Source organism: Arvicola amphibius, chromosome 12 (assembly GCF_903992535.2).
Source record: "Arvicola amphibius chromosome 12, mArvAmp1.2, whole genome shotgun sequence".
NCBI classification, from domain to species: domain Eukaryota; kingdom Metazoa; phylum Chordata; class Mammalia; order Rodentia; family Cricetidae; genus Arvicola; species Arvicola amphibius.
In genome coordinates this window covers 124,592,874-124,616,530 of record NC_052058.2, presented here as the reverse complement: position 1 = coordinate 124,616,530, position 23,657 = coordinate 124,592,874, and the positions used below count along the sequence as shown (strand labels likewise).

Sequence of the window (23,657 nt, the reverse complement as noted above, 5' to 3'; positions counted from 1 at the left end):
GAACTGGAGTTATAGGCAGTTGTGAGTCACCAGTTGGGTCCCAGGCACCATCTTGTAAGAGTTCTGTAGTGATGGGGCTGCGCGGGCTGCATTCCTTCTGTAGTGAGGCACTGCGGGCAGGCCTGCTTTTCATCCCGCCCGGCTCCTGCATGGTTAGCTTTACACCCAAAATAACAACACACAAATTGTATTCTTTTAAACACTGCCTGGCTCATTAGTTTCAGCATCTTACTCACATCTTGCTTTAACCCATTTCTAATAATTTGTGTAACACCACAAAGTGTTGTCTTACCAGGAAAGATTCAGCATGTCTGACCTGGCGGCTGGCTTCATCGCATCTGGTTGTAGAGGCAGGGCAATTGTCTGAGCCATCTACCTCACTTCCTTCTTCCTGTTCTGTCTACTCCACCCACCTAAGGGCTGGCCAAGGCAGTTTCTTTATTAAAACAGAAGACCTTCCCACATCAGAGTACGTTCTTTATCAGCTTCAGGAGAGGTGACTTTATTTCCATTCTGATCATATAAAGCAGCAGGACTGCTGTGTTAGCACCAGCAGCTTTGGTGTAAGACACGGGAATTTAGTCTTTTAGTGCATCCATGGCTCTAAGCTTAATCTCCAGCACCATCCAAACCGAACAACTCGGAGGAGTCTGTCAGTGCAGATAACTGCCTCGCTCACTGCTCTTCCCAGCTGTTACATGTGCTAAAACTTGCAGGCTGACAGTTTGAGATCTACACTTTCCTACCACACCAGACTTGGGAGCATTGTTGCTGACGGTGAAATAAATGGTCTGAAAGCAGCTGGCTCCTCCCTTTTCTGTGATTTTTGCCCATATGTAAGTGTGTGTGTGTGCATGGGTGCTAGAAGAGGGTGTCACCTCTTCTAGAAAAACAGCACCTGCTCCCCAACCTCCCAGCCTTCTCCAGCGCCAGCCTTATTTTCCTGTGGTGTGGCAGGCATTTGGCAACCATTTATTTAACCAGTCCCCTTTTGGTAAGCTTTTCTCATATACAGCAAACATGCTCATATGTGTACCTTTGCACACTTGAGCCATAGGACAAAGGATGAGAAAAAGGGCTTCTAGATCAGTGCTGCCGGTTTTCCCTGACATTGCTTTATGCTCTGAGCAGTGATTATAGGAATGCTTTCTTCCCACAACACCCAAACTAGTTATCAGTCCTTTTTATCATTGTTGCGTTGAACTGATATTTATATGGCTGTTTGTTCAGTTGTTTTTGTTGTTATGAGACAGTTAGTCCTGGCTAGCCTGGAACTCCTTTGCCTTCCAAGTTCAGGGGTTAAAGGCATGCGCCACCACACCAGCTAATACTTACTGTTTAGCTATTGTTTAGTTAAATATTCAAGATGGTAAGCATCTCTTATTTATTTATTTGTTTGTTTATTTGTTTTTTTGAGACATACTTTCTCTGCCTCCCTAGTGCTGGGATTAAAGGCATGCACTACCACCGCCTGGCCAGTAAGCATCTTTTTATGCTATGAGAGTATTTGTGTTTTCTCTGTGAACTGTGGCTCTCAAATCTTAGGAAAAGCTTAAGTCATATTATCGGCAAGCCTTCTTAAATTTTCTGAGATTCTCTCTCTCTCTCTCTCTCTCCCTTAATCTAGAGCCATGGAACTGTTGAGGGTAAAGGGTCAGAGATCTTGGTCTGTTGGACTGTCTGTGGCTGACCTGGTGGACACTATTGTAAACAATAAAAAGAAAGTGCACTCTGTATCAACTCTTGCAAAGGTAACTTACTTTCACTCACGTGTGTTTTAGACTTTGATATCTTTGATATTAATCATATAAAGTCAGCAGTACTGCTGTGTCAGCACCGGCAGCTTTCGGGTAAGCACAGAACGTCTTGACTTGCTTTACTGTAGGTAGCCTGCAGCTTTTCCTTTCACTCCCATAGAACTTGGGGGACGTCTCGAAGGTGTTCATATAACTTATTTTCCTGAGCCTGCAAGTCACCCCGGCAGTTTTCTGCCTTTTACAAGAACATAAATTTTACCCAAAATACAGCTAACCTGAAGCATAAAGTCTGGGGCAGATTTTCTTGAGCACCAGGAGGGAAAGAACAACATGGAAAGAAAACGTAAAATAACTTACTGTGTGTGGCTGGGCCCAGAGCCCATGATGTATTTCTCCAAGGACTCTATTGTCCATCTCTGGATTAGCCTCCAGCCTGCTGACTATATTGCACACAGCTAGTTTACCTCCCTGCAAAGAGGGCATCTTTGACCAGGCTCCTCCTTTCAGACATTTTCCGGAGCCATAACTTGAGTTTAGAAAATCAATAAGCAAATTAAGTTGAACTTGTATTACTTTGTTTTTTGTTTTTGTTTTTTAAAGATTTATTTATTTATTATGTTTATAGTGTTCTGCCTGCATATATGCCTGCAGGCCAGAAGAGGGCATCAGGTCACAACAGATGGCTGTGAGCCACCATCTGGGTGCTGAGAACTGAACTCAGGACCTCTGGAAGAGCAGCCAGTGCTCTTAACCTCTGAGCCATCTCTCCAGCCCCATCACTTTGTAATATAACTAGAAAAGCAAGGGAGAATTCTTTTCATTATCTGTTTAAATTTGTTTTTTTTTAATTTTTAATTATATGGCAAGGGTTGAACATGTAAATGCAGTGCCCATGAAGGCTATGACTCCTGAAGCTGGGGTTCTGGGGTTCTAGGCAGTTGTGAGCTGCCTGACATGGGTGCTAGGAATGACTCCGATCCCATGGAAGAGCAGTGCACACTCTTAACTGCTGAGCCCTCTCTATAGCCCCGTGATTTTAATATCTCGTATAGTTCAGCTTTATTATAATCCCAACTTTTTCATTTCAGGGATGTCATGGTTTAGATAATGAAGTGTTTTTAAGTTTGCCGTGCATCCTGGGAACTGGGGGAGTATCTGAGGTCATCAAAACCACAGCAGGAGAAGACACAATGACTGAGACACTCCAGAACAGTGGATCTTCAATCCACAGCCTCCAGCAACAGCTGAAACTCTGACGCTCGAGTGCAGTCACCTGAAGGGGGAAGCTTATTTAATTTTGCCAGCACACACAGTTTTGGCAACTTCCACAACTTGGCATTTCACAAACAGCCTTTATAGTAGACGACGTCTTAATTAGCTTTATAATTTGAATCCTTGAGAAGTTAGAGAACGGGAAAGGATCTGATTTCTTTTGGAGTTTTTGACACACCTATATTGTTGTTTAAATCGCACGTCCTAACTTCGGCACACCTAGCACTTTAGAGATGTTCTGAAATACGTGCACTCCGTAAAGAGTCTCACTGGACACTCATTCTGAGCATGGTGAGCTGAAGGTGGGGTGGGCACCGAGCCTGTGGCAGGTGTACATTCAGGGACTCCTAGCTTCACGGGTCTATTTGCTTCTTCTGCAACATCCCATTGATGGTAATGGCAAAGCGTTTTGTTTTCCTTCTTCAAGTTCACTTGCATTGGAAAGGATTTTAGTATGCATTTAAATTGGTTAAATGGAATTTTAAATATATGAAAAATAATATATGATTTAATTTCTAATGACACTTCCTTTCTGAAAATTTCTAGAATAACCTCTTCTTGGGCTAAAAGATCTCAAATGTATCTTAAAATTGTATTAGTAGAAAAGGAGAGATGCATGTTTCTGTGGCCATAGGTAATGAGTAACAGCCAAGCAGTATATTTTGAAAGCAAAATGTGAGGCTTTTATAAAAAAAAAAAAAATTGTTCTTAAATTGGTCGTCTGCTTCCAAGCGAGCCTTAGTCACCCCAGAAGAGAGAGTTGTGCCTTGGTGATTGGTCAGTCAGTGTTAACATGTGGAGCGACAGCACAGTGGCGGCTGTGACACACAGGTGACAGCTCCTATACAGTGAGCTCTTATTTGTAGAGTCCTGACATTGACTGGCTGCGGTAGGGACTCTCTATCTTCATCACAGAGGAGGAAACTGAACTTTGGTGTCTAAGATTGCTGGGTTCTAAGGAGTGTTACTTACCTGTACAACCTCTACTTTTATAGGTAGCAACAGAGGCTGTGGGGAAGCCTAGAGGCCTAAAAGCCAAGTTGTCACAAGACACTAACTAAAGTTGAGGCTTGGGATACTATGAAAGAATTACTTTTATTTTCATATGGAAGCTTTTCTTGTTTTTTTTTTTTTTTTTTTTTTTAAACAAGGTTTTTAGTCCTAGCTGTCTTGAAGCTTACTACCATAGACCAGGCTGGTCTCCAGCTCACATAGATCTGCCTGCCTCTGCCTCCCGAGTTCATGGATTAAAGGCGTGCACATCACACCTGGCTATTTTTTAAAGTTTTTTTTTTTTTTTTTTTTTTTTTTTTTTTTTTTTTTTTTACAAAGATTGACTAGCCTGACCCCCAGAGACTCAGCAAATAGCAGAGGTGGTATGTGCCAAAGACGGTGTTTGTTTATTTAGTCCTTCAGCTAGTGTTTATTAAGAGCTTCTCACAACGGAAAACACTATTGGTGAACATGCCCAGATTAGGGACAAGCCCTGGTTCTTATGGACTAGCAGGGGAACCCAATAACAAAACAGCACATGAATGCAAGTGTGCTAAGTACAGGGAAATCCAGAGTGTTTGGAATCTAGGCTGCTCAGCGAGAAGCTCAGGGGTTTGTGAGGTAGAAAGGAGTCATGACACTGGGTACTTACACTACAAGCGAATGTTGAGGAAGTAGAAAAGTAACGTGCTAAGGAAGACTTCCTCCAGACTTAACTGGGTTAAACCTTGGCCATACAGACTAGGGATGTAGCTCAGTAGTAAGGTGCTTGCCTGCTACACATAGGACCCTGGGTTTGGTCCCAGAACCACAAAACTTGGGGTTGTTGAGGAGGTAAGCACTAGCTCTTTGTAGATGATTTTGGTGTTGTTTTTACTGACCTTTTATACAAGATAGGAAGGTAAAGTTGAAACAATTTCTTATGTGTTTTAGTGTTTTTTACTAGGTGATAACTAATTAGGAATTCAGTAATTCCTAAAATGGAATTTCTTTTCATTTGTTTTTGTTTTTTTTTTTTGTTTGTTTTTTGTTTTTTTTGTTTTTTTGTTTTTTCGAGACAGGGTTTCTCTGTGGCTTTGGAGCCTGTCCTGGAACTAGCTCTTGTAGACCAGGCTGGTCTCGAACTCACAGAGATCCGCCTGCCTCTGCCTCCCGAGTGCTGGGATTAAAGGCGTGTGCCACCACCGCCTGGCTTTTTGGTTTATTTTTGTTGGTTGTTGCAGCAGGGCCGCTTGTTGATTCCCAGCTGCTCAGCCCCAAAATAATCACACAAAAACTACATTATTCGCAATACTGTTTGGCCAATAGTTTAAGCATATTTCTAGCCCATCACCATTAATCTGTGCATCACTACGTGGCCATGACCTACCAGCCGTTTCAGCACGTCTGTCTCCGGCAGGCTACATGGCTTCTCTCTGCCTCCTTTCTCCCAACATTTAGTTTAGTTTCCCCTGCCTATCTACCCTATCAGGCCAAGCCAGTTTCTTTATTAACCACTGGTACTCACAGCATACAGAGGGGAATCCCACATCAGTTGGTTGATTGGTTTTTTTGAGACAGGGTTTCTCTGTCTAACCGCTCTGGCTACCTTGGAACTCACTTTGTAGACAAGGTTGGCCTCAAACTCAGAGATCTTTACTACTGCTGCCTCCCGAGTGCTGGGAGTGAAGGAGTTTGCCACCACCACCTGGCTCTCTTCATTTGTTTTTGAGACTAGTCTCTAATTCTCAGCAATCATCCTGCCTGAGCCTCATGAGTGCTGGCTACCATACCCAGCAACAATTTTTGTTTTGTTTTGTTCTGTTTGTGGGGATCTAACCCAGGGTCTGATGCATGCTAGGCCAGACCTCCAGGATCTGATGCATGCTAGGCCAGACCTCCAGGGTCTGATGCATGCTAGGCCAGGCCTCCAGGGTCTGATGCATGCTAGGCCAGACCTCCAGGGTCTGATGCATGCTAGGCCAGACCTCCAGGGTCTGATGCATGCTAGGCCAGGCCTCCACCATTGTGCTTCATCTGGAACTTAGTTTCTAAAAGCTGATAACTCTCTTGAACAATAAGCCAACTGCAGGATAGTATAACAGCAAACTGCCCAGAACTATGTTGATTATAGAAAGAAATGTCAATACAACAGATATTTATTGAGCACTCACTGTTATTCCAAGTATTTTGTTAGAGTTTGATCTCAACCTCAAAAGGCCATAGTACAGAAGTCTTTGTCACATTATTAACTCAGGTGGCGCCATCACCACCTCATTTTGATTTGGTGGTTAATAATCACAGCGCGTCTGTCTGGTAACTTTCATTTTCTCCACATGTCTTAATGGTTTAGATAATGTTGACTTGATTAACCTTTATATTCTGTCAGTCTCAAAACCAGGGGGCAGTGTCCAGTGTACGCACTTCTCACCTGAGGCACGAGCGCAGGCTCTGCAGCAGTGCTCAAGTCCCGGGTAATAGCTACCGTCCGATAAGTTTCAGTCCGACATTGTTATAAATCCTGATTTTTTTAACCTTATTATGTTCTGAAATTCAAGCTTTCATGAAAAACTAGTGAAAGATTTATTTCCTCATTTAAAAAATACTGTGTTAAGTAAAATGTTTTTTCTTGCCATCAGACAAGGAGGGGGCAGCTCTCATTTTTCCAAAATCATGCAGTACCTCATGGTTTTTATCGGGGCTTGGATTGAAATGCTTTTTGATACTGTAAGGTATATTTTTCATTTTCTGGTTTACCTTGTTTTCCTTAAATATAAAAAATAATGAACAAAATAAATTTTGACTTTAAAAGGACTATGTGATGTCTGATTAACTGAAAGAAAATACATTCAGATTAAAGGGTTCAAGTGCAAAATGAAAGTGCAACCTTTATCAGTTGTTTCTAAATTATATATATATATAATTTAGAATATATTCTAATGTATATTATATACACAATATAATAGATTAGATTATATATTAGATAGAGATATATATTAGAGAACTTTTGAAAAGAACTGGAGAGATGGCTCAGAGGTTAAGAACACTGCCTGCTCTTCCAGAAGTCCTGAGCTCAATTCCCAGCAATCACTGGTGGCTTGCAACCATCTGTAATGAGATGTGGTGCCCTCTTCTTGCCTGCAAGCATACATGCAAACAGAATACTGCATACTTAATTTTTTTAAAAAAAAATCCAAAAAAGAAAACTTTTGAAACAGGGTAATGTGATATAGCTTGCCTCGGGCTCCCAAGGACTTCAGTCATAGACTACAGATCACTACACCTAGTTCAGGAAACTTCTAAAGCCGTGTATTGCTCAGCGCTCCTCCAGGTTGTAGAAACAGTTGCTCCAGTTAAAGGCATTTCTAAGTAAGCTGCAACTTTAAATAAGAAGTTTTAAATCATGCTTTTTGGGTGTTTTTAAAGAGATTGTCGGGGGCAGGAGGCAGTCGGTGTTCTCCATCACTCTCATCCTGTTCTTTGAAGCATGGTCTCCTCCCGAACCTGGGACTCACATCTTTACCAGGCTGGATTCCAGCAAGCCCCAGTGATCCTTCTTCAACCCTCTTGAGGCCAGTGCTTAGATGTTACAGGCATGGGTAGGAATGCCCTCAAACTTGTAGAACACTTTTAACCATTAAGCCATCTCTCCAGCTCCCAGGCACACTTAAACAACCTGAAAACAGTGGGTAGAACAGGGTAGATGGAGGTTTGACCACAACTAACCGTTACTCAAGGCTGATGTTACCTATTGGAATGGGCTATGCGGACTCATGCCACTCCCTTTCACTTTAGACCTCTTTTGCCCATGACTTTTGGCTTAGAAAGGAACTGATACCATTGGACTGTATGCTGAGGTCATCTAGCTGTATCATCTTTCACTACTGTCTATCCTAGTCTTTATATGACTAATTATAGAATTAATAAGAGTTAATGGTTGATATGTCACTAACCTTTTTTTAAAAGATTTGTTTATTATGTATACAACATTCCTTCCATGTATGCTTGCATGCCAGAAGAGGGCACCAGATCTCATTATAGGTGGCTGTGAGCCACCATGTGGTTTCTGGGAATTGAACTCAGGACCTCTGAAAGAGCACTCAGTGCTCTTAACTTCTGAGCCATCTCTCCAGCCCCCATCACTAACTTTAAAAAAAAAAAAAAGATTATGGGTATGCCGGGCGGTTGTGGTGTACATCTTTAATCCCAGCACTTGGGAAGCAGAGGCAGGCAGATCTCTGTGAGTTAGAGGCCAGCCTGGTTTACAAGAGCTAGTTCCAGGACAGGCACCAAAAGCTACAGAGAAACCTTGTCTTGAAAAAACAAACAAACAAAATAAAATAAAAAAGAATAAGGATGATGGCTATGAGCACATTGTGTATATGTGCATCACCTGCATGTCTGATGCCCACTGAGGCCACTGGGATCCCCTGTAACCTAAACCTAACCTGCTGCCAGACATACAAGTGTTCTTAACTGCTGAGCCATCTCTTCAGTCCCTATAACAAGCTTTTTATTGGAAATAGAAATTTAGCTTAGCTCGAATACCACCTCTTGTGTTCTACAAAGTAATTAAGATCTGAAAATTGGGCTTGTGATGAATCAGCCTACCTCCATCTTAGGCTTGAAAGCCATCTTTTTGTTGTTGGTTTTCAAGATGGAGTTTCTCTGTGTAGCTTTGTAGCCTGTCCTGGAATTCACTGTAGACCAGGTTGGCCTTGAATTCACAGAGATCGTCCTGCCTCTGCCTCCAGAGTGCTGGGATTAAAGGCATGCACCACCACTGTCTGGCTTGAAAGCCATTTTATAGTAAGACAAACATTCCTAGTTATGATTAAATCTCTCTTTCTCAAGGATTGGGCTATGACTCACCTGTAACATTAACTACAAATGGCTCTGTACTACCTGGTCCAAGATATGACCACCTTGCAACCCCGTCCTTTTCTCACAAGAGGTTGTTATGACCAGTTTGTTATGCCCATTTCTGTAACCCTACCTATTTGCCGGCCAAATTCCCCATCATTCCTGAGCTATAAAAATCCTTATTTTTCATGTGTCCAAGGTTGACCTTTTGGACTCCGCTTTAGGGGAGGTAGCCAGTACACACAAATGAAAAACATTGCTTTGCTTGCTTGCTTCAACTACTTTGGCCATGATGACTTGGGTCTGTGGTCTTTGCATCTTTGGGATTAACACTGGAGAGATGGCTCAGAAGTTAGAAGGGGAAAATTCTTTTTAATTTGAAAGTAAACCTGTGTCAAAGACCTGTGTTATCTTTATGGTAGGTACACAGGAATTATTAAGGAAATAAGTAAATTACTGTCTGTCTTCCTGAGAAAAAGAGCTCCCTGCTGCCCTGGCAAACACAGCATAAAGGCTTTTTCGAGCGTCTAAAAAGACTGTAACAAAAACGCATGTGATACATCAAGAGGAACATCGGGCATCGTCGCTTAAATCAATGCCCACAAGCTAGAGCGGGTGGCGCAGGACCAGGGCCTTCCGTGGGACCCTGCCAAACAAGGCTTGCTAGGGGCCAGCCCAAAGACTTGCCGTCAGTATCTAGCCTGCTCACAACTGTGGGAACTGATCCGACGCCACCCCATGCACAGCTCCAGCCGCAGAGCGGCGCTCCCGGAAGTGACGCGAAGGAAGCGGAAGCACGGAGCGCCGGCTTCCTGCTTGGCGGGGGCGGGGCGGCGGCGATTGTCTGGCGGCCTGGGGCGGCCCCGTGGCGCTGACCCTCTGCCTGCGGGGACGGAGGCGCGCGCCATGGCGGTGTCCGAGAGTCAGCTGAAGAAGATGATGTCCAAGGTGAGCCCGCTTCCTAATGGGCGGCCCCGCGGGCTGGGCTGCGGCTGCCTTCCCTCAGCGTAGCGGCCCTTCCCGCCTTCGCCTCCATAAACAAAAGCAGGATCGTGCCTGGCGCGGCCACTGCTGTCCGCCCGGCGCTGCTTGCCGTCCCAAGCGGCCCTGCTGTCGCCTTGTCCTGCGGGCTGGAGCCTGGCGCTGCTCAGATCCGGCCCGCCCGAGCTCGGGGACTGTTGGTGAAATTGACTCGCTGAAGTAGAGTGGCCAGAAAATCTAGAATGCCAGCCCCTCCCCACTCTGGCGAACTCTGCGGTTCCGTTTCATTGCATGCATTAACTGTGATTAACTCAGTTGTTCGCTTGTTTACTTTGAGTTGAACTTAAAATTCTCATTGCTTGACTGGTGTTGTGGATTTTTTTTCTTTCACTTTTTAAAAGGGCTTTTAAATACTTTACATATTAATCACGGGACAGCCGACTCCAGGATGCTTTCTCTAATTTGCCAAATTTAATTGAAATAAAATCTATCTAATATGGTTGAGCCCTAACTCCTCCATTTCATCGAGTTGGCTTTGATACTTTTATTAAAGCAAGAAGGATAGAAATCGTAGTTTTAAGAGGTTTTCAGTTTACAAGGAAACACGAATAAGCTGGGCGTGGCGGCGCAGGCCTTTTAATTCCACCACTCCCAGGCCGACAGATTGTGAGTTCCAGACCAGCCTGGGATATACAGACCCTGTTTCAAAGCAAACAAAAAATGATGTTTAAAATATATGTATGTATATATAGACTTTTTCTAGTAAATTTATGACCATAGTCTTTGAAGGCTAAACCTCTTATGTTTTCGTTGTTGTCTAAGTGTATCTTTTAGGCGTCTTGATTTTATTTTTTAGAATCCCTGTAGTTATCCCTAATAACAGAGTGGGGTTAGGAGAAACCTTATCTGTGTAGTAATGTTTATCTTCATTTCTTTTTCAAAGCTCCAATTAAGCTTTTAGAGCAGTGGTTTTCTTCTTTCCTAGTGCTTTGACCCTTTAATACAGTTCCTCATGTTGTGATGACCTCCAGCCATAGAATTATTTCATTGCTTCATTGCTACTTCAGTAATTTTGCTACTGGCTCGTTACATAAACATCTGTGTTTTCCAATGGTTATGACCCATAGGTAGAGAACCACTGTTTTAGAGGAACCTGATGTAGCCCATTAACTTCATCTGATTGGGGAATCAGATATTCTGGCCCATGCAGAGAGAAAGTTTTAATATCACTACAGACCAGTTTTCTCCCTTGAACATTATCTTAGCTCCCATTTAATTAATACTGGTTGTGATTTTATCAATTAAGTATATTTCTATTGTAAGTCAGTTTTGCTTTATGCAAATAACTGTGTTCATACCATCAACTTTCTGTTTCTATGCACAATATTTTGTTTACAATAGAAGATGAGTCACTATTAACAGAGTAGAAGAAAGTGGTCACATTAAAAGTTGCTATTGAGCTGAATATGGTGGCACCCACCTTTTTTGATTGGGAGGCAGACAGGCAAATCTGAGTTTGAGGCCAGCCTGGACTTCATGGTGAGACCCTGCCTCAAAGGAAAAAAAAAAAAAAGGTGCTCTTGTACCATAAATTGTGGGATGCAACAGTGTGAACAGTTAGACTAAAACTAACTAATTTAGAGTAAAATTGTACTTCTGAACTTAATCACATAGAAACCAACACTATCCAAGTCATAGTGATAGTGTAGGAAAGTTGACAACCCCTTTTGAGGAGAGAAAGAGTAGGAAGAAATAGCCCACGAGGGCAAGGCCACAGTTTTCTGTCAGGTAGTGAAGGGATCCGAGCTATCGCAGCAGAACCCGGACAGTAAAAGGAAATGAGCTTGGGAGTAATCTGAGCTGAGAACATTCTAGGAAAAGGAGAAGCAAGTGCAGAGGCTTGAAGCTGAGGTCTGTCAGCTAAAGGGTAGTGGTGTGGCTAGCTGAAGAGCGGGGTAGGACATCGAGTATCGGTGATGTGGGAGATTTGGAGGACCTTGCAGGCCAGTGTGAGGACTTTGGCATTTGATTGGATTATGATAGGAAACAATTGAGGTTTTTTATTATTATGTATATGGAGCCAGATGTAGCGGCCCATGCCTTTAATAGCAGGTCTCTGTGAGTTCAAGACCAGACAAAGCTACACAGTATAACTCTGTCCCCCTTAGTCCCCCCCAAAAGCATACATATGGGTGTGTGCACATGAATGCAGGTGCACACAGAGACCAAAGGTATTGAATGCCTCTGAAGCTAGAGTTAGAGGCATTTGTGAAGCACCTAAGCGTGAGTACTGGAGACAGAGCTCTGGTCCTCTTCAGAAGCAGTGCATTCCTCTAGCTTCCTCCTCCCCCGTTTTGAGGATCTCATTATGTAGACCAGGCTGACCTCTAGTGGAGATCCCCCTGCCTCTGATATCCACTGAGACCAAAGGCATAAGCCACAACACCCAGCCAAGTTGATGGAAATGGTACCAGGACTGCTCGGGTGTTCCTCGGGTGTAAGAGTGGGAGGGAGACAACACCTGCCTTTGCTGCCGCAGCCCGTGGTTGTAGCTGTGAAGGTAGAAGTCAGATTCTGGAGATAGATGTATCGTTAACATTTGTTAAAGGATTTATTTTTAAGTATACATCTGTATGTATATGTACATATGGGTGCCCACGGAAGCCAGAAGAGGGCATTGGATCCCCCGGAGCTGGAGTTATAGGCAGTTCTGGTCTCCTAATGTGAGTCTTGGGAACTGAACTTGGTTCCTTTGTAAGAGGAGCAGGTGCCCTTAGTCACTAAGCCATCTCTTCAGCCCAAAATCCTGGATACATTTTAAAGGTAATGCTGAGGTGGATTTGCTGTGGGTTGAGAGAGAGAGGCTCAAGGATAATTTCCAAGGTTTGGTACAGCTGCAAGAGTGAGGATGTGGGAAGAATAAAATTGGGAAATGGTAAGGAATTTTGTTCCTAATCAGTTTAACATTCATTGGATGGATATGCATCTGTTAAGATAGCAACAGGACATATACAGTACTCCCTCTTCCCCTACCCGTGGGCAGTACTTTGCAAGACAAAGCAGATATATTGAACCCGTATATACAGTACTTTTTGCTATCTGTGTATCCCTATAAGAAAATTTAACTTAGCTGGATGGTGGTGGCTCACGCCTTTAATCCCAGCACTTGGGAGGCAGAGGCAGGTGGATCTCTGTGAGTCAGCTTGGTCTACAAGAGCTAGTTTCAGGACAGTCTCCAAAGCTACAGAGAAACCTTGTCTCAAAACCCCTCCCCCCCAAATTAACTTACAATTTAGTTACAGTAAGGTTAATAATAATAAATGTAGCAAGGTAAAATAATTAGAAAATATATTCTAATACAATTTCTGGCATTGCTGCTCTTGAGCTTCAGGCCCATTGAGTAAATTAGATCTTTGAGCACAACACTGGGACAGGTGACCTTAGGCCTGTCAGTCACCAACAGGTGGGGTAGCCATATAGTGTGGATATGCTGGATAAAGAGATGACTCACTGCCTGGGCAGGGCAGTGGAGCTGGAATTTTCATCAAGATGCCATGCTACTTAGAAATGCAATTTAGCTAGATGGTGGTGCTGCACACCTGTAATCTCAGCACTCAGGAGGCAGAGGCGGGTGGATGTCTGTGAGTTCAATGCCAGCCTTGTCTACAGAGCGAGTTCCAGGACAGCGAGAGCTACAGAGAAACCCTGTCTTAAAAAACAAACCGAGAGAGAGAGAGAGAGAGAGAGAGAGAGAGAGAGAGAGAGAGAGAGAGAGAGAGAGAGAGAGACAACAAAGGGTGAGAAAGGAGCTTTGATACTTTAAAAAACAAATGAAGAACTTTGTTTTTGTTTTTTTTTTTTACTTTTTCATTACATTTATGTGTGTGTGTGTTTATACATGCAACAGTGAGTGTATGGAGATGAGAATATAACTTGTAGAAGTCCATTCCATCTTTCTGCCATGGAGTCTTGGGAGATTGGATTCAGATTTTCATGCCTTTACCTGCTGAGCCTTCTTACCAACCCATGAACACGTTTTAAGAGGAAAAAATCAGCTTGGTTAAATACCACTTAGAAATAAAATGAAGACAGAATTGAACACAGCAGACCATATAGCAGGCATTGATAACTTTAATAAGCACTTTTGATGAAGGCTGCTTTTGCTGAAGCAAAAATCATGGATGCTACCCTTACGACCTCTTTTCCCACCACAGAAAATCCTACGCACTTTGTGTTCCGACATAGCCAGGTCTGCTCACATCTCACTGTTTCCGTGGTGGAATGTCCACAGCTGTAGTGGGTTTAAAGAGAGACATTACACCGTGATTGCTGACACCACAGGAATACCCAGACACTTGTTTCTTCCCAATGAAGAGTGGCCAACCATCTCTGCAGTGAACTTGCTAGAGATAAAGAGCATAAAAATCTTGACTCATAACTTTTAGATCCAAAAACTAATTTAAAGGATCGTGTATGTTAAAATATACCAAAAGAATGAAGTGAGCAGCCATTTACAAATTATGGGACCTTTCATAAGTCAGGTGGACAGGTTTGCAGCAAAGAAGTGCCAAGAGGTCAAACTAGCGATGAGGCTCTCACTGTCAGCTGAATACTAGGTGGAATGTGGGCTCTCCGTGTGATTAATTTAGCAATAAAGAGCCATTACACTGATGCTTTGCCTTGTGCTTATATTAGTCTCTGTTGGAATAACTGATGGCTTACTTATGGTTTTGTTTTGTTTTCTGTACTGAGAAAATTGAACCCAGGACCATAGGCATGCTGGGTGAGCTTTCCCTATGGGTGACATCCCCAGCAGCTAAGTGTTTTTCTGCTTTTTAAGACAAGCCCATTAAGAACTTTGCATGGATGGAGCTTGTCAACCTATGAGTGTCAGTGTGTTATGATTGGTTAGCTCCTGCCAGATATGCCTAAAGCAGCGTGCTCGTTCTAGAGTGGAGAAAAGACCAGTGGGTGAGTGATCTTGACAGTGAATACTACACTGAGAAAGATTTTGTTAAAAAAGAAAAATGCAGCATAGTCTCTGAGTAGCTGAAATCCCCAGCGTCTTATGACTTGAGGCCGGTCATTACTTCACAGCTAGATTAGTCAACAAAAGGAAACCCCATGAATTTTTTTTTTTTTTGATAGGAACTTATTTTTTTTTTTTTTTTTTGAGACAGGGTTTCTCTGTAACTTTGGAGCCTGTCCTGGAACTAGCTCTTGTAGACCAGGCTGGTCTCAAACTCACAGAGATTCGCCTGCCTCTGCCTCCCAAGTGTTGGGATTAAAGGCATGCGCCACCACCGCCCTGCGGAAACTTTTTTTTTTTTTTTTTTTTGGTATACAATGTTCTGCGTGCATGTGTGCCTGCAGACAGAAGTTGGCACCAGATTTTATTACAGGTGGTTTTGAGCCACCATATGGTTGCTGGGAATTGAACCTCTGGAAGAGCAGTCAATGCTCTTAACCACTGAACCATCTCTTCAGCCCCCGGGAACTTTTTTTTAAATGCCTGCGTGTATATCCATGCACCTTGTGCGTGCCTACTACCTGTAGAAGCCAGAAGAGGGCATTGGCTCCCTTGGTTCTGGAGTTACACAGAGTGTTGTGAACTGCCATGTGGATGCTGGGAATCCGTCCTGAGTCCTCTGGAAGAATAGCTAGTTCTCTTACCTGCTCTTAACCACCGAGCCCTTTGGATGGGGCCTTTGAACCTGATCAAGTGCTAAAGTAGTAGTGTGCAGCTCCAGTAAGAGTTCACGTAGGTGGCAGTAAAGAGATGAGAGCCTGGGGCCCTCAGACTTTAATGTTAATGATGACTAGGAGATTCAAGAAGACTGCAACGAAGTAAATAACATTTTCAGAAAATCCAGCCTGGTGGTGGTGGCACATGCACCACCCAGCACTTGGGAGGCAGAGGCAGGCAGATCTCTCTGAGTTCCAGAGCAGCCAGAGCTACACAGAACTCTGTTTCAAAAAAGAAAGCAAATCGGTCAGTAAAGTGATGTACATTGGTTTTGAGTAAACTTTGTACTTTTTTCTTTTCAGTACAAATACAGAGATCTAACTGTCCGTCAGACTGTCAATGTCATCGCTCTGTACAAAGATCTCAAACCTGTATTGGATTCGTATGGTAAGTTAATGGATCGAGAATATCCACCTTAGTGTTTGAGTTTGTTCCTTGTCTTCTTAGCTACAATTTTCTTGTTTTCCTTTTCAGTTTGTTGGGTTTCCAACTGAAGGGTTGAACTTACGCCTAATAAAGGTGTCAGGACACAGGAGAGTATATGTCTGAAAAAAAAAAGGTCTGTCGAGTGCTTCCAAGTCTTAAAAAGCATTACCGTGACACAATACTACACAGGTTTAGGCTTGGGAGATATTTGTTTTTCTGTGCTGGAGATCACACCTAAAGTCTCATATGAGCATGCCTACCTCCAGCCCATAGGAGGAAAATTTAAAGATAATTTAGTTTATCATTTTATAAAGTTTTTTTTTCCCAAAAAATATTTAAAGAAGCATGCTACAGCAAACGTGTAGGTCAGACAACAACCTAGAGGAGTCTGTTCTCCTTTCACCATGTCAGTTACGGGGATTGTACTCAGGTCATCAGGCTTTGCAGTGGGTGCTCTGCCCAGGGAATCATCTTGCCAGGCCTTTTACCAGAGTTGTGAAGACGGTTGCTAAGAGCCGCTGAGGCAGTAGGTTAAAGGCAGACTTCAGTGGTTAAGTTTTAACAGTTACAGATTAAACAGTATTACGTGTATCCTGGAAGCATGAGCCTGTGATCTCAGCTACTCAGGAAGCTGGAATCAGAGTATGACTTTGAGCCTAGGAATCTAGGCCAGCCTGGACATTAAATGAAGTCAGTCAATCAGTCTGCCTGTCTGCCCTCGCCTCTCAGTTTTTAAAACTAGGTTTCACTGTAGCAAGATGTTTTAGGCTCTTCAGTGCGCCAAAGTGCAGCCTGTGGTGAAGCTGAGAGATGGTAATGCCATGCAGGGATTTCCAGGATCTTAGCTCCTGATGCTCAGCACCCCCTTCCCCATAGCACCTCTCTTCTCAGGAGCACAGCTCAAGACAACTTGGGACTAACTGTCCCTTATGTTTTATAAAACTGCAAACTTTAGGTCTTTGTTTTGTTTTTGTTTTCAGAGACAGGGTTTCTCTGTAGTTTTTGAGCCTGTCCTGGAACCAGCTCTTGTAGACCAGACTGGCTTTGAACTCAGATCCACCTGCCTCTGCTTCCTGAATGCTGGGATTAAAGGTGTGAGCCACTACTGCCTGGCTGCAAAGTATTTTTTAATAACGGTCTTCAGTTTTAGGTGCCAGTTTGTCTTTATCCTGAGACAAGATAAATTTGTAACTGAAGTAACACCTGGAATATTTATTTATTTGTTTATTTTTAAGTGCAGCAGGCTTTTCTGTCCTCGCGGAATGCTTCTACAGTCCCATTTGTCCCGCTTTGAACACACGAGGGCGCTAGAGCTGAGCGGAAACCATGCTGCCTCCTGTCCACTATGAGGTCCTTGGCTCTGGAGGCAGAAAACTGGGTTTTGTCCCTGAGACTTTGTAAACTGCATTCACTGCAGGACTGAAAACAGTAGGTCTGTGGAGAGGTGGGAGGTAACAGAGGGTCTGCCTTATTTCTGTCCACATAACGAAACTCCTCATGGTACCAAAATTAATTCCAAAGTGGCTCCAGTAGGCCAGGCTCTGGACTCCAGCTCAAGAGATCAACCTGCCTCTGCCTCCTAAGAGCTGGGATTAAAGGCATGTGGCTTTTACTGCATGCTGAAACGAACTGTTAATCAAAACTGATAGAGTCTAACACCATCACACAGATTTTATATGGCTAAACCCAGCCTAAGCTATTATCAAAATACTTTTAGAGTAAACAACACTGTAAATTTAAATGTAATGTTTCAACATAGTAATATTTTTGTTTGGTTTGGTTTTTAAGATAAGGTCTAATTCTAGCCTAAGATGTCCTGGAAATTACTATATGGCTCAGGCTGTCATTGAACTCATAGTGATCCTCCTGCCTCAGTGTCCCAGGTGCTTTCAAGCACGTATTGTAACTCTAAGATGCACAAAATTAGACAGTTGTCAGCAGAAGAGTTGGTGTCGCCAGTGTAGCTGTGTGTGCTTGCCTTGTTTGTTGTAGCACATGTCAGCTTTTCTCACTGAGAGGTTATCTGGGAAAATCCACCAACTTGCTGGAGAGGCTGTGGTTCAGTCTCAGACTTCAGTCAGTGATCTCTTGACTCCATTGTTGTGGGCCTGAGGTGGGGAAAGCATCATGGCAGAAGGATATGGTGGAGGAAAGCGGAAGGGAGAGAGAGACCTGGGATGAGAGATGCTCCAGCTTGGTCTGCCATTTTAGTAATGCCATCACTATGAACACTGGTGATTGATTCACCACTGAGGCTGTGGTTCCCATGGTCTGGTCACTTCTCTGGGGCCCATCAGTAGGCAACCAAGACCTCAACACAAGAACCTTTGAATGGTGTTTCATATTGAATCCATATGGGGGTCCTTAAAAGCTTCACAACTGGCAGCAAAATGTTCTGTGGAGAGGCAAAAATGAAATTTGGCTCAGCACAGCTTAGCCAAGATGGTTCACACTTCTGGAGTCTGATGCCAAGCAGTATTATGTATACAACATTCTGCCTGCATGTATGCCCACACAGCAGAAAAGAGCGCCAGATCTCATTACAGATGGTTGTGAGCCATCATATGGTTGCTGGGAATTGAACTCAGGACCTCTGGAAGAGCAGTCGGTGCTCTTAACCACTGAGCCATCTCTCCAGCTCAAGCAGTTTATTTTTTACATACTTAAATACAGTGATACTTTGGTAAAAAAGTTTCTTCGTGATAATTATCACAACAAAGCTTCAGGCATGACTACATCTAAACTCCCTTGCAAAGTATTTGTCTTTCGCAGAGCACCTGGGACCTCTTCAGCAAGAATGGGTCTGTTTACTGAGAAACAATGCTCAGGACAAGGGTCTGGGGAGAAAGGGCTTGTAATAAGCATAATAGCAAACTCCCGTAAGGTGCATGGGACCTCTCATGTGGTTGGGTTCTAGGGACTGAGAAACTATCTCAGAATTCTGGGGGAATTTGGGTGAGAACTGGCTCCATAGACTAACAAAAAATCATCAGGGTATCAAACAGTATCTCCTCCAGCTTTCCATGTAAACATTGCTACTTTCTTCTGTTAAAGAAAAGCCTGTATGTTTAACAATGTGGACCTTGTGTCCTACAAATCCGTAGTACAGCCTTTGCCCTGTGTAACAGTGTTTGTTCCAAACAATCATTAAAAATAAAGCAGTTCGTGCAACACAAATTATGCAAAAGATAGAAAAGGCTTTGAGGTTCATTTTCATTGTCGGCACCAACTCAGCAGCTTACAACTGTCTGTAACTCCAGTTCCAAGGGATCTGCCACTCTTTTCTGGCCTTTATGGACTGCAAGCATGTACATAGTACAGACATACATGTCAGCAAAATACCCATTCACCTAAAACATGGGTTGGTTGGTTTGTTTACTTGTTTGTCTTAAGAAAAAAGAGAGCCAGGCCGTGGTGGCCCACACCCTTAATCCCAGCACTAGTGAGGCAGGCAGATCTCTGAATTCAAGTCTAGCCTGGTCTACAGAGTGAGTTCCAGGCCAGCCAGGACTACATAGTGAAACCCTGTCTCAAAAAACAAATGAAAGAGAGAGAGACACAGGCAGGCAGGCAGGCAGGCAGGCAGGCAGGCAGGCAGGCTAAGTGAGTTGGAGAGATAGCTCAGCAGTTAGGAGCACATACTGCTTTTCCAGAGGACCCATGTCTAACTCCCAGCATTTGCATGGCAGTCACAACAGCTTGTAACCCCAGTTCCAGGAGATCTGGTGCCCTTTTCTATCCTCTATGCACACATGGTCTACTTATATACATGCAAGCAAAACACAAATGATGTAAACATAAATGTTGAAAGAAGGTGTCTGTGCTTAACTGTGGAGGTGTCTCTGTTTTCATTACTGTAGTTTGATTCCACCTTGAGATTGAGAATGACAGGATTTCTATGTGAGGGTGGTCTTGAACTTCTGATTCTCTTGTCTTCACCTTCTGAGCTCTAAGATTATAGACATGTACCACCGTGCCCAGTTTATGCAGTGCAGCAATGAACCCAAGGCTTAAAGCACATAAGCACTCTTAACTTGGCCACAGCGAGTGGAGGCTTCTAAAATGAAATGATGGTTAGCTTTTCGTATGGCACCACTTGGTAGTGACTTCTTCCTCCTTTTTAGCATCACTGGGGATCAAGTCCAGGGCCTTGATTCCAGACAAGTGCTCCATTTAAACTATACTCAGTTTTGATGATTTTTATTATTTACTGATATATTTATTCTTAAAATTGTTTAAAAAAACAACTTATTGGGAATATAATTTTGGCATAATCATAGGCATCCATCTCAGGCCTACAGCCCAGTAATTTCAGAATGTTATGGGTTTTTTGTTTGTTGTGGGTTTTTCAAGACAGGGTTAGTCTGTGCAGCCCTGGCTGTCCTGGCATTCCCTCTGTACAACAGACTGGCCTCAAACTCACAGAGATCTACCTGCCTCTGCCTCCCAAGTGCTGGGATTAAAAGGTGTGTACCATTACTGCCTGACTCTTAGAGTGATTTTTTTAAATTGCCTTGGAATTGTCTTAGTTGGAGACGAAAAGCTTGTATTTGGGAATGCCCCACTCAGATCCATTTTCACAGGTAACCCAAAGCTTTTTAAGCCAAGTCAACAAAGGAGTCTTCCTACTGAACACTGATAAGTTAACCTCATTTCCTGGTTAACTGGTGTTTCTGAAAGAGTAACTTACATGGTGATCTCTACAAAAATGCTCATGATTAAATTTTGTTTTTTTCCTTTCAGTTTTTAATGATGGTAGCTCCAGGGAGCTGGTGAACCTCACTGGAACGATCCCTGTGCGTTATAGAGGTAAGTGTCATTTATGTATCTGCTGACAAGAACATGCTGCCAAGGAGTTAAGGCCTTCTTGACAAAAGAGTCTTTTAACTCCAGTTCTGACTCCCCTTTATTTAGCAGCAGCACCTCACAGTTTTGCTTTGTCTTAACTTTTCTGTCAGGTAGCAGCAAACAGGTGCCTCGCAGTGGATGGGATTTGCTGTTTTGTGGGATCAGCACTGTAGAGGGGTCTTAGGTGTCTGCTATTTCAGCCTCTCACCGTTCACACCTTTCTGACTGTGGGAAGCTGGACTGTCATGATGAAGTGGCACTTTTTTTTTTTTTGTTGTTGTTGTTGTTGTTGTTGATGAAGTGGCACTTTACTTTAAAATAGGGACACAGTTAGATTTGTCTTCCTGCTGTGCAGTCTGAATTTTGTGACCTTGGGCGCCCACAGCATTCGGGAATAGTACCTAACTCAGGCACTGACAGTTCATGGAAGCGATACATGTAAGGCTTGGCACGTAGCCTGCTGTGTACTAAGCAAACAGTAAAAGGCACCTGTTACTTACAGCTATGCTATTGGTAATGATGGCTTTGGATGACTTGTCTCTCTCAACCAGTCGATTCTCTGCTGAGTATAAGTGACAAGTGAGCATTTAGTTTCTTAAGAGCCCATTCTGCTTCAGGACAGTTGTGTTTGATAATTATTCCTTGTGGCTAGCTAGGACATAAATGTCCCCAGAGAGAGGGGCTGGGGCCAGGGCCAGGACCACCTTCAGAGGCCCTGCCCTAGTGACCTAGTTCTGTTACCAAGCGCCAGAATATTGCCATCATCTGGGGAACAAGCATCGACCAGTGGGGGATATTACACAGCAGTCTGTAATTGCAGTGCAGTGAGGTTCAAAGGGAGAAGAAGGGCACATAGGAAGATCACACTTGTCAGTCATTTGTGCCTACATAGTCCCAGGTTAACTGAGAGCATCTGTGATGAACGTAAGCTTAATTACTACCTTCACCATTGCACGGGGAATGAGCTCTGGTGGGGGAATGCAGGTTGTGGAAGTGTATGAATATTGATTTTTATCTAAAGGAAGCCTGCTTTTCTCTAAACCATTCTTCATGAGTCAGCACACAGGTCCAAGTTACTGTAGGGATTCCTCACCCCCCCCCCCATTCTCCAAAAAGGGAATTCTAGCTGTTGGTAATAAACCTAAGGCTTTGTGTATTACAGTTACACATCGTAGATGTGTTTGGGGGCTGAGAAAAAAAACTTGGAAGCTCCACTAGCATCTGATTTCTTTAGGTGAAACATGCTTACATATTTCTTTCTGCTGAGTAAAGGTGAAACCCATGTACTTCAGTGTTGAAATGGTTGCTTGGGACATTTGAGAACACTAAAGACTGGTTTATGTTTAATGTGGTAACTGTTGCATCTTTTGAGATCCTCCATTGAACTATGGTAGTCAGGTTTCTCAACTGAGATTCTATTTCATAAACAAGAGGAGAGGGTAACAGCACAGATTCTGAGTAATTACCACCAAAGCTGCTGCAAGCTTGGGTCTGGTGGGAGACACAGCAAGGCACCTGCCAACATTGGAGGGTAGAAGCTGGCTTTGGAAGGGAGTGGTGTGTCACTGTCCTCCCTTCCCCTTTCCCAGCCAGGGCTTTAGCTAGAATAACAAGAGTCAAGCATCAAATGTTAGGTTGAGTCAAAAGAATTTCTCCAGTAGCAAGCAGTCAGCACTTTTATCCCTCAGATGTGGCTTACAAACCAAAACTCCAAGAAGCAGCTTTAATTTTAAAATATAAATAACGCTTTTGCGGGCAGTAGTGGTGATGTTTGTTGCTCTCAACATCATATATTGTATTCCTGGAAAATAGTAAAAGTAGAGTAATTGAGATTTCTTCTTTTCTCTCAGGTAATACATATAATATTCCAATATGCCTGTGGCTGCTGGACACATACCCATATAATCCCCCTATCTGTTTTGTTAAGCCTACTAGTTCAATGACTATTAAAACAGGAAAGCATGTGGATGCAAACGGGAAAATCTACCTACCTTATCTACATGACTGGAAACACGTAAGTATCATGTATGTATGTTCTGCTCACTAGCATCTGTCTTCAGTTTACACGTTAGGAAGATTCCAAGGACAGTAGGTGATCCAGACAATGGACCAGTCACTGAACTGAGGCAGTTAGAAAAGACTCTCATTTATTCCTTTGTTTGGCTTTTGGTGATAGTGGCTTTTGTTGGTTGGCTGGTTGGTTTATTAGAGTATCATCCAGGCTGACCTCAAATATGTAGAGATCCGTAGTGCCTCAGTTTCCTAAGTACTAAGATGCAGACGTAAGCTACAATACTAACCAGGTGGAAAGGTTCCGTAACAGAATCTATAATGCTTATTCATCATTTTATTTACTTGAATTAAACTTACAAAAACAGACAGGGTTCAGAGGTAGAATATTTTTTATAAAAATAGGTACACTGATGGGATCTGTTTGAGGAACTCAATCTTATTCTTGAAAATATTGCTGTCCAGGATAATATCTTGTGTTTCTGCCGACAGTGTAACTGGCAGGGCAGCATTTGCACTACAGATAACCTAGGCCTGTATTGTATTGGTGTTCTCTAGAGGAACAGAACCAGTACAGTGAATATGTTACAAAAGAAGCTTTTTTATTTTATTTTATTCTAATTATTTTATTTTTAATATTTTTTAAATTTATTATGTATACAGTATTCTGTCTGCGTGTATGCCTGCAGGCCAGAAGAGGGCACCAGACCTCATTACAGATGGTTGTGAGCCACCATGTGGTTGCTGGGAATTGAACTTCTTTGGAAGAGCAGGCAATGCTT

At 43.1% G+C, this 23,657-nt stretch overlaps 2 protein-coding genes across 3 annotated transcripts in view; both read left to right on the top strand.

Moving 5' to 3' along the window:
• Uevld (UEV and lactate/malate dehyrogenase domains) overlaps nucleotides 1–3,782 on the top strand; it is a 33,804-nt gene extending 30,022 nt beyond the window's left edge. The window contains exons 11-13 of one of the 2 annotated variants that reach the window (XM_038314243.1): nucleotides 1,628–1,751; nucleotides 2,846–3,022; nucleotides 3,076–3,782. In XM_038314243.1, coding sequence (XP_038170171.1) covers nucleotides 1,628–1,751; nucleotides 2,846–3,013 — 292 coding nt within the window. In that variant the 3' untranslated portion in view covers nucleotides 3,014–3,022; nucleotides 3,076–3,782. Of the gene's footprint in view, nucleotides 1–1,627; nucleotides 1,752–2,845 lie in introns of both variants that reach the window. The other variant, XM_038314241.1, reaches the window with a different exon arrangement.
• A 5,882-nt stretch (nucleotides 3,783–9,664) lies between these two features.
• The window catches only part of Tsg101 (tumor susceptibility 101), a 31,499-nt gene continuing 17,506 nt past the window's right edge, over nucleotides 9,665–23,657 (top strand). The window contains exons 1-4 of the mRNA XM_038314024.1: nucleotides 9,665–9,812; nucleotides 15,894–15,978; nucleotides 20,761–20,826; nucleotides 22,716–22,879. Coding sequence (XP_038169952.1) covers nucleotides 9,771–9,812; nucleotides 15,894–15,978; nucleotides 20,761–20,826; nucleotides 22,716–22,879 — 357 coding nt within the window. The 5' untranslated portion in view covers nucleotides 9,665–9,770. The remainder of the gene's footprint in view (nucleotides 9,813–15,893; nucleotides 15,979–20,760; nucleotides 20,827–22,715; nucleotides 22,880–23,657) is intronic.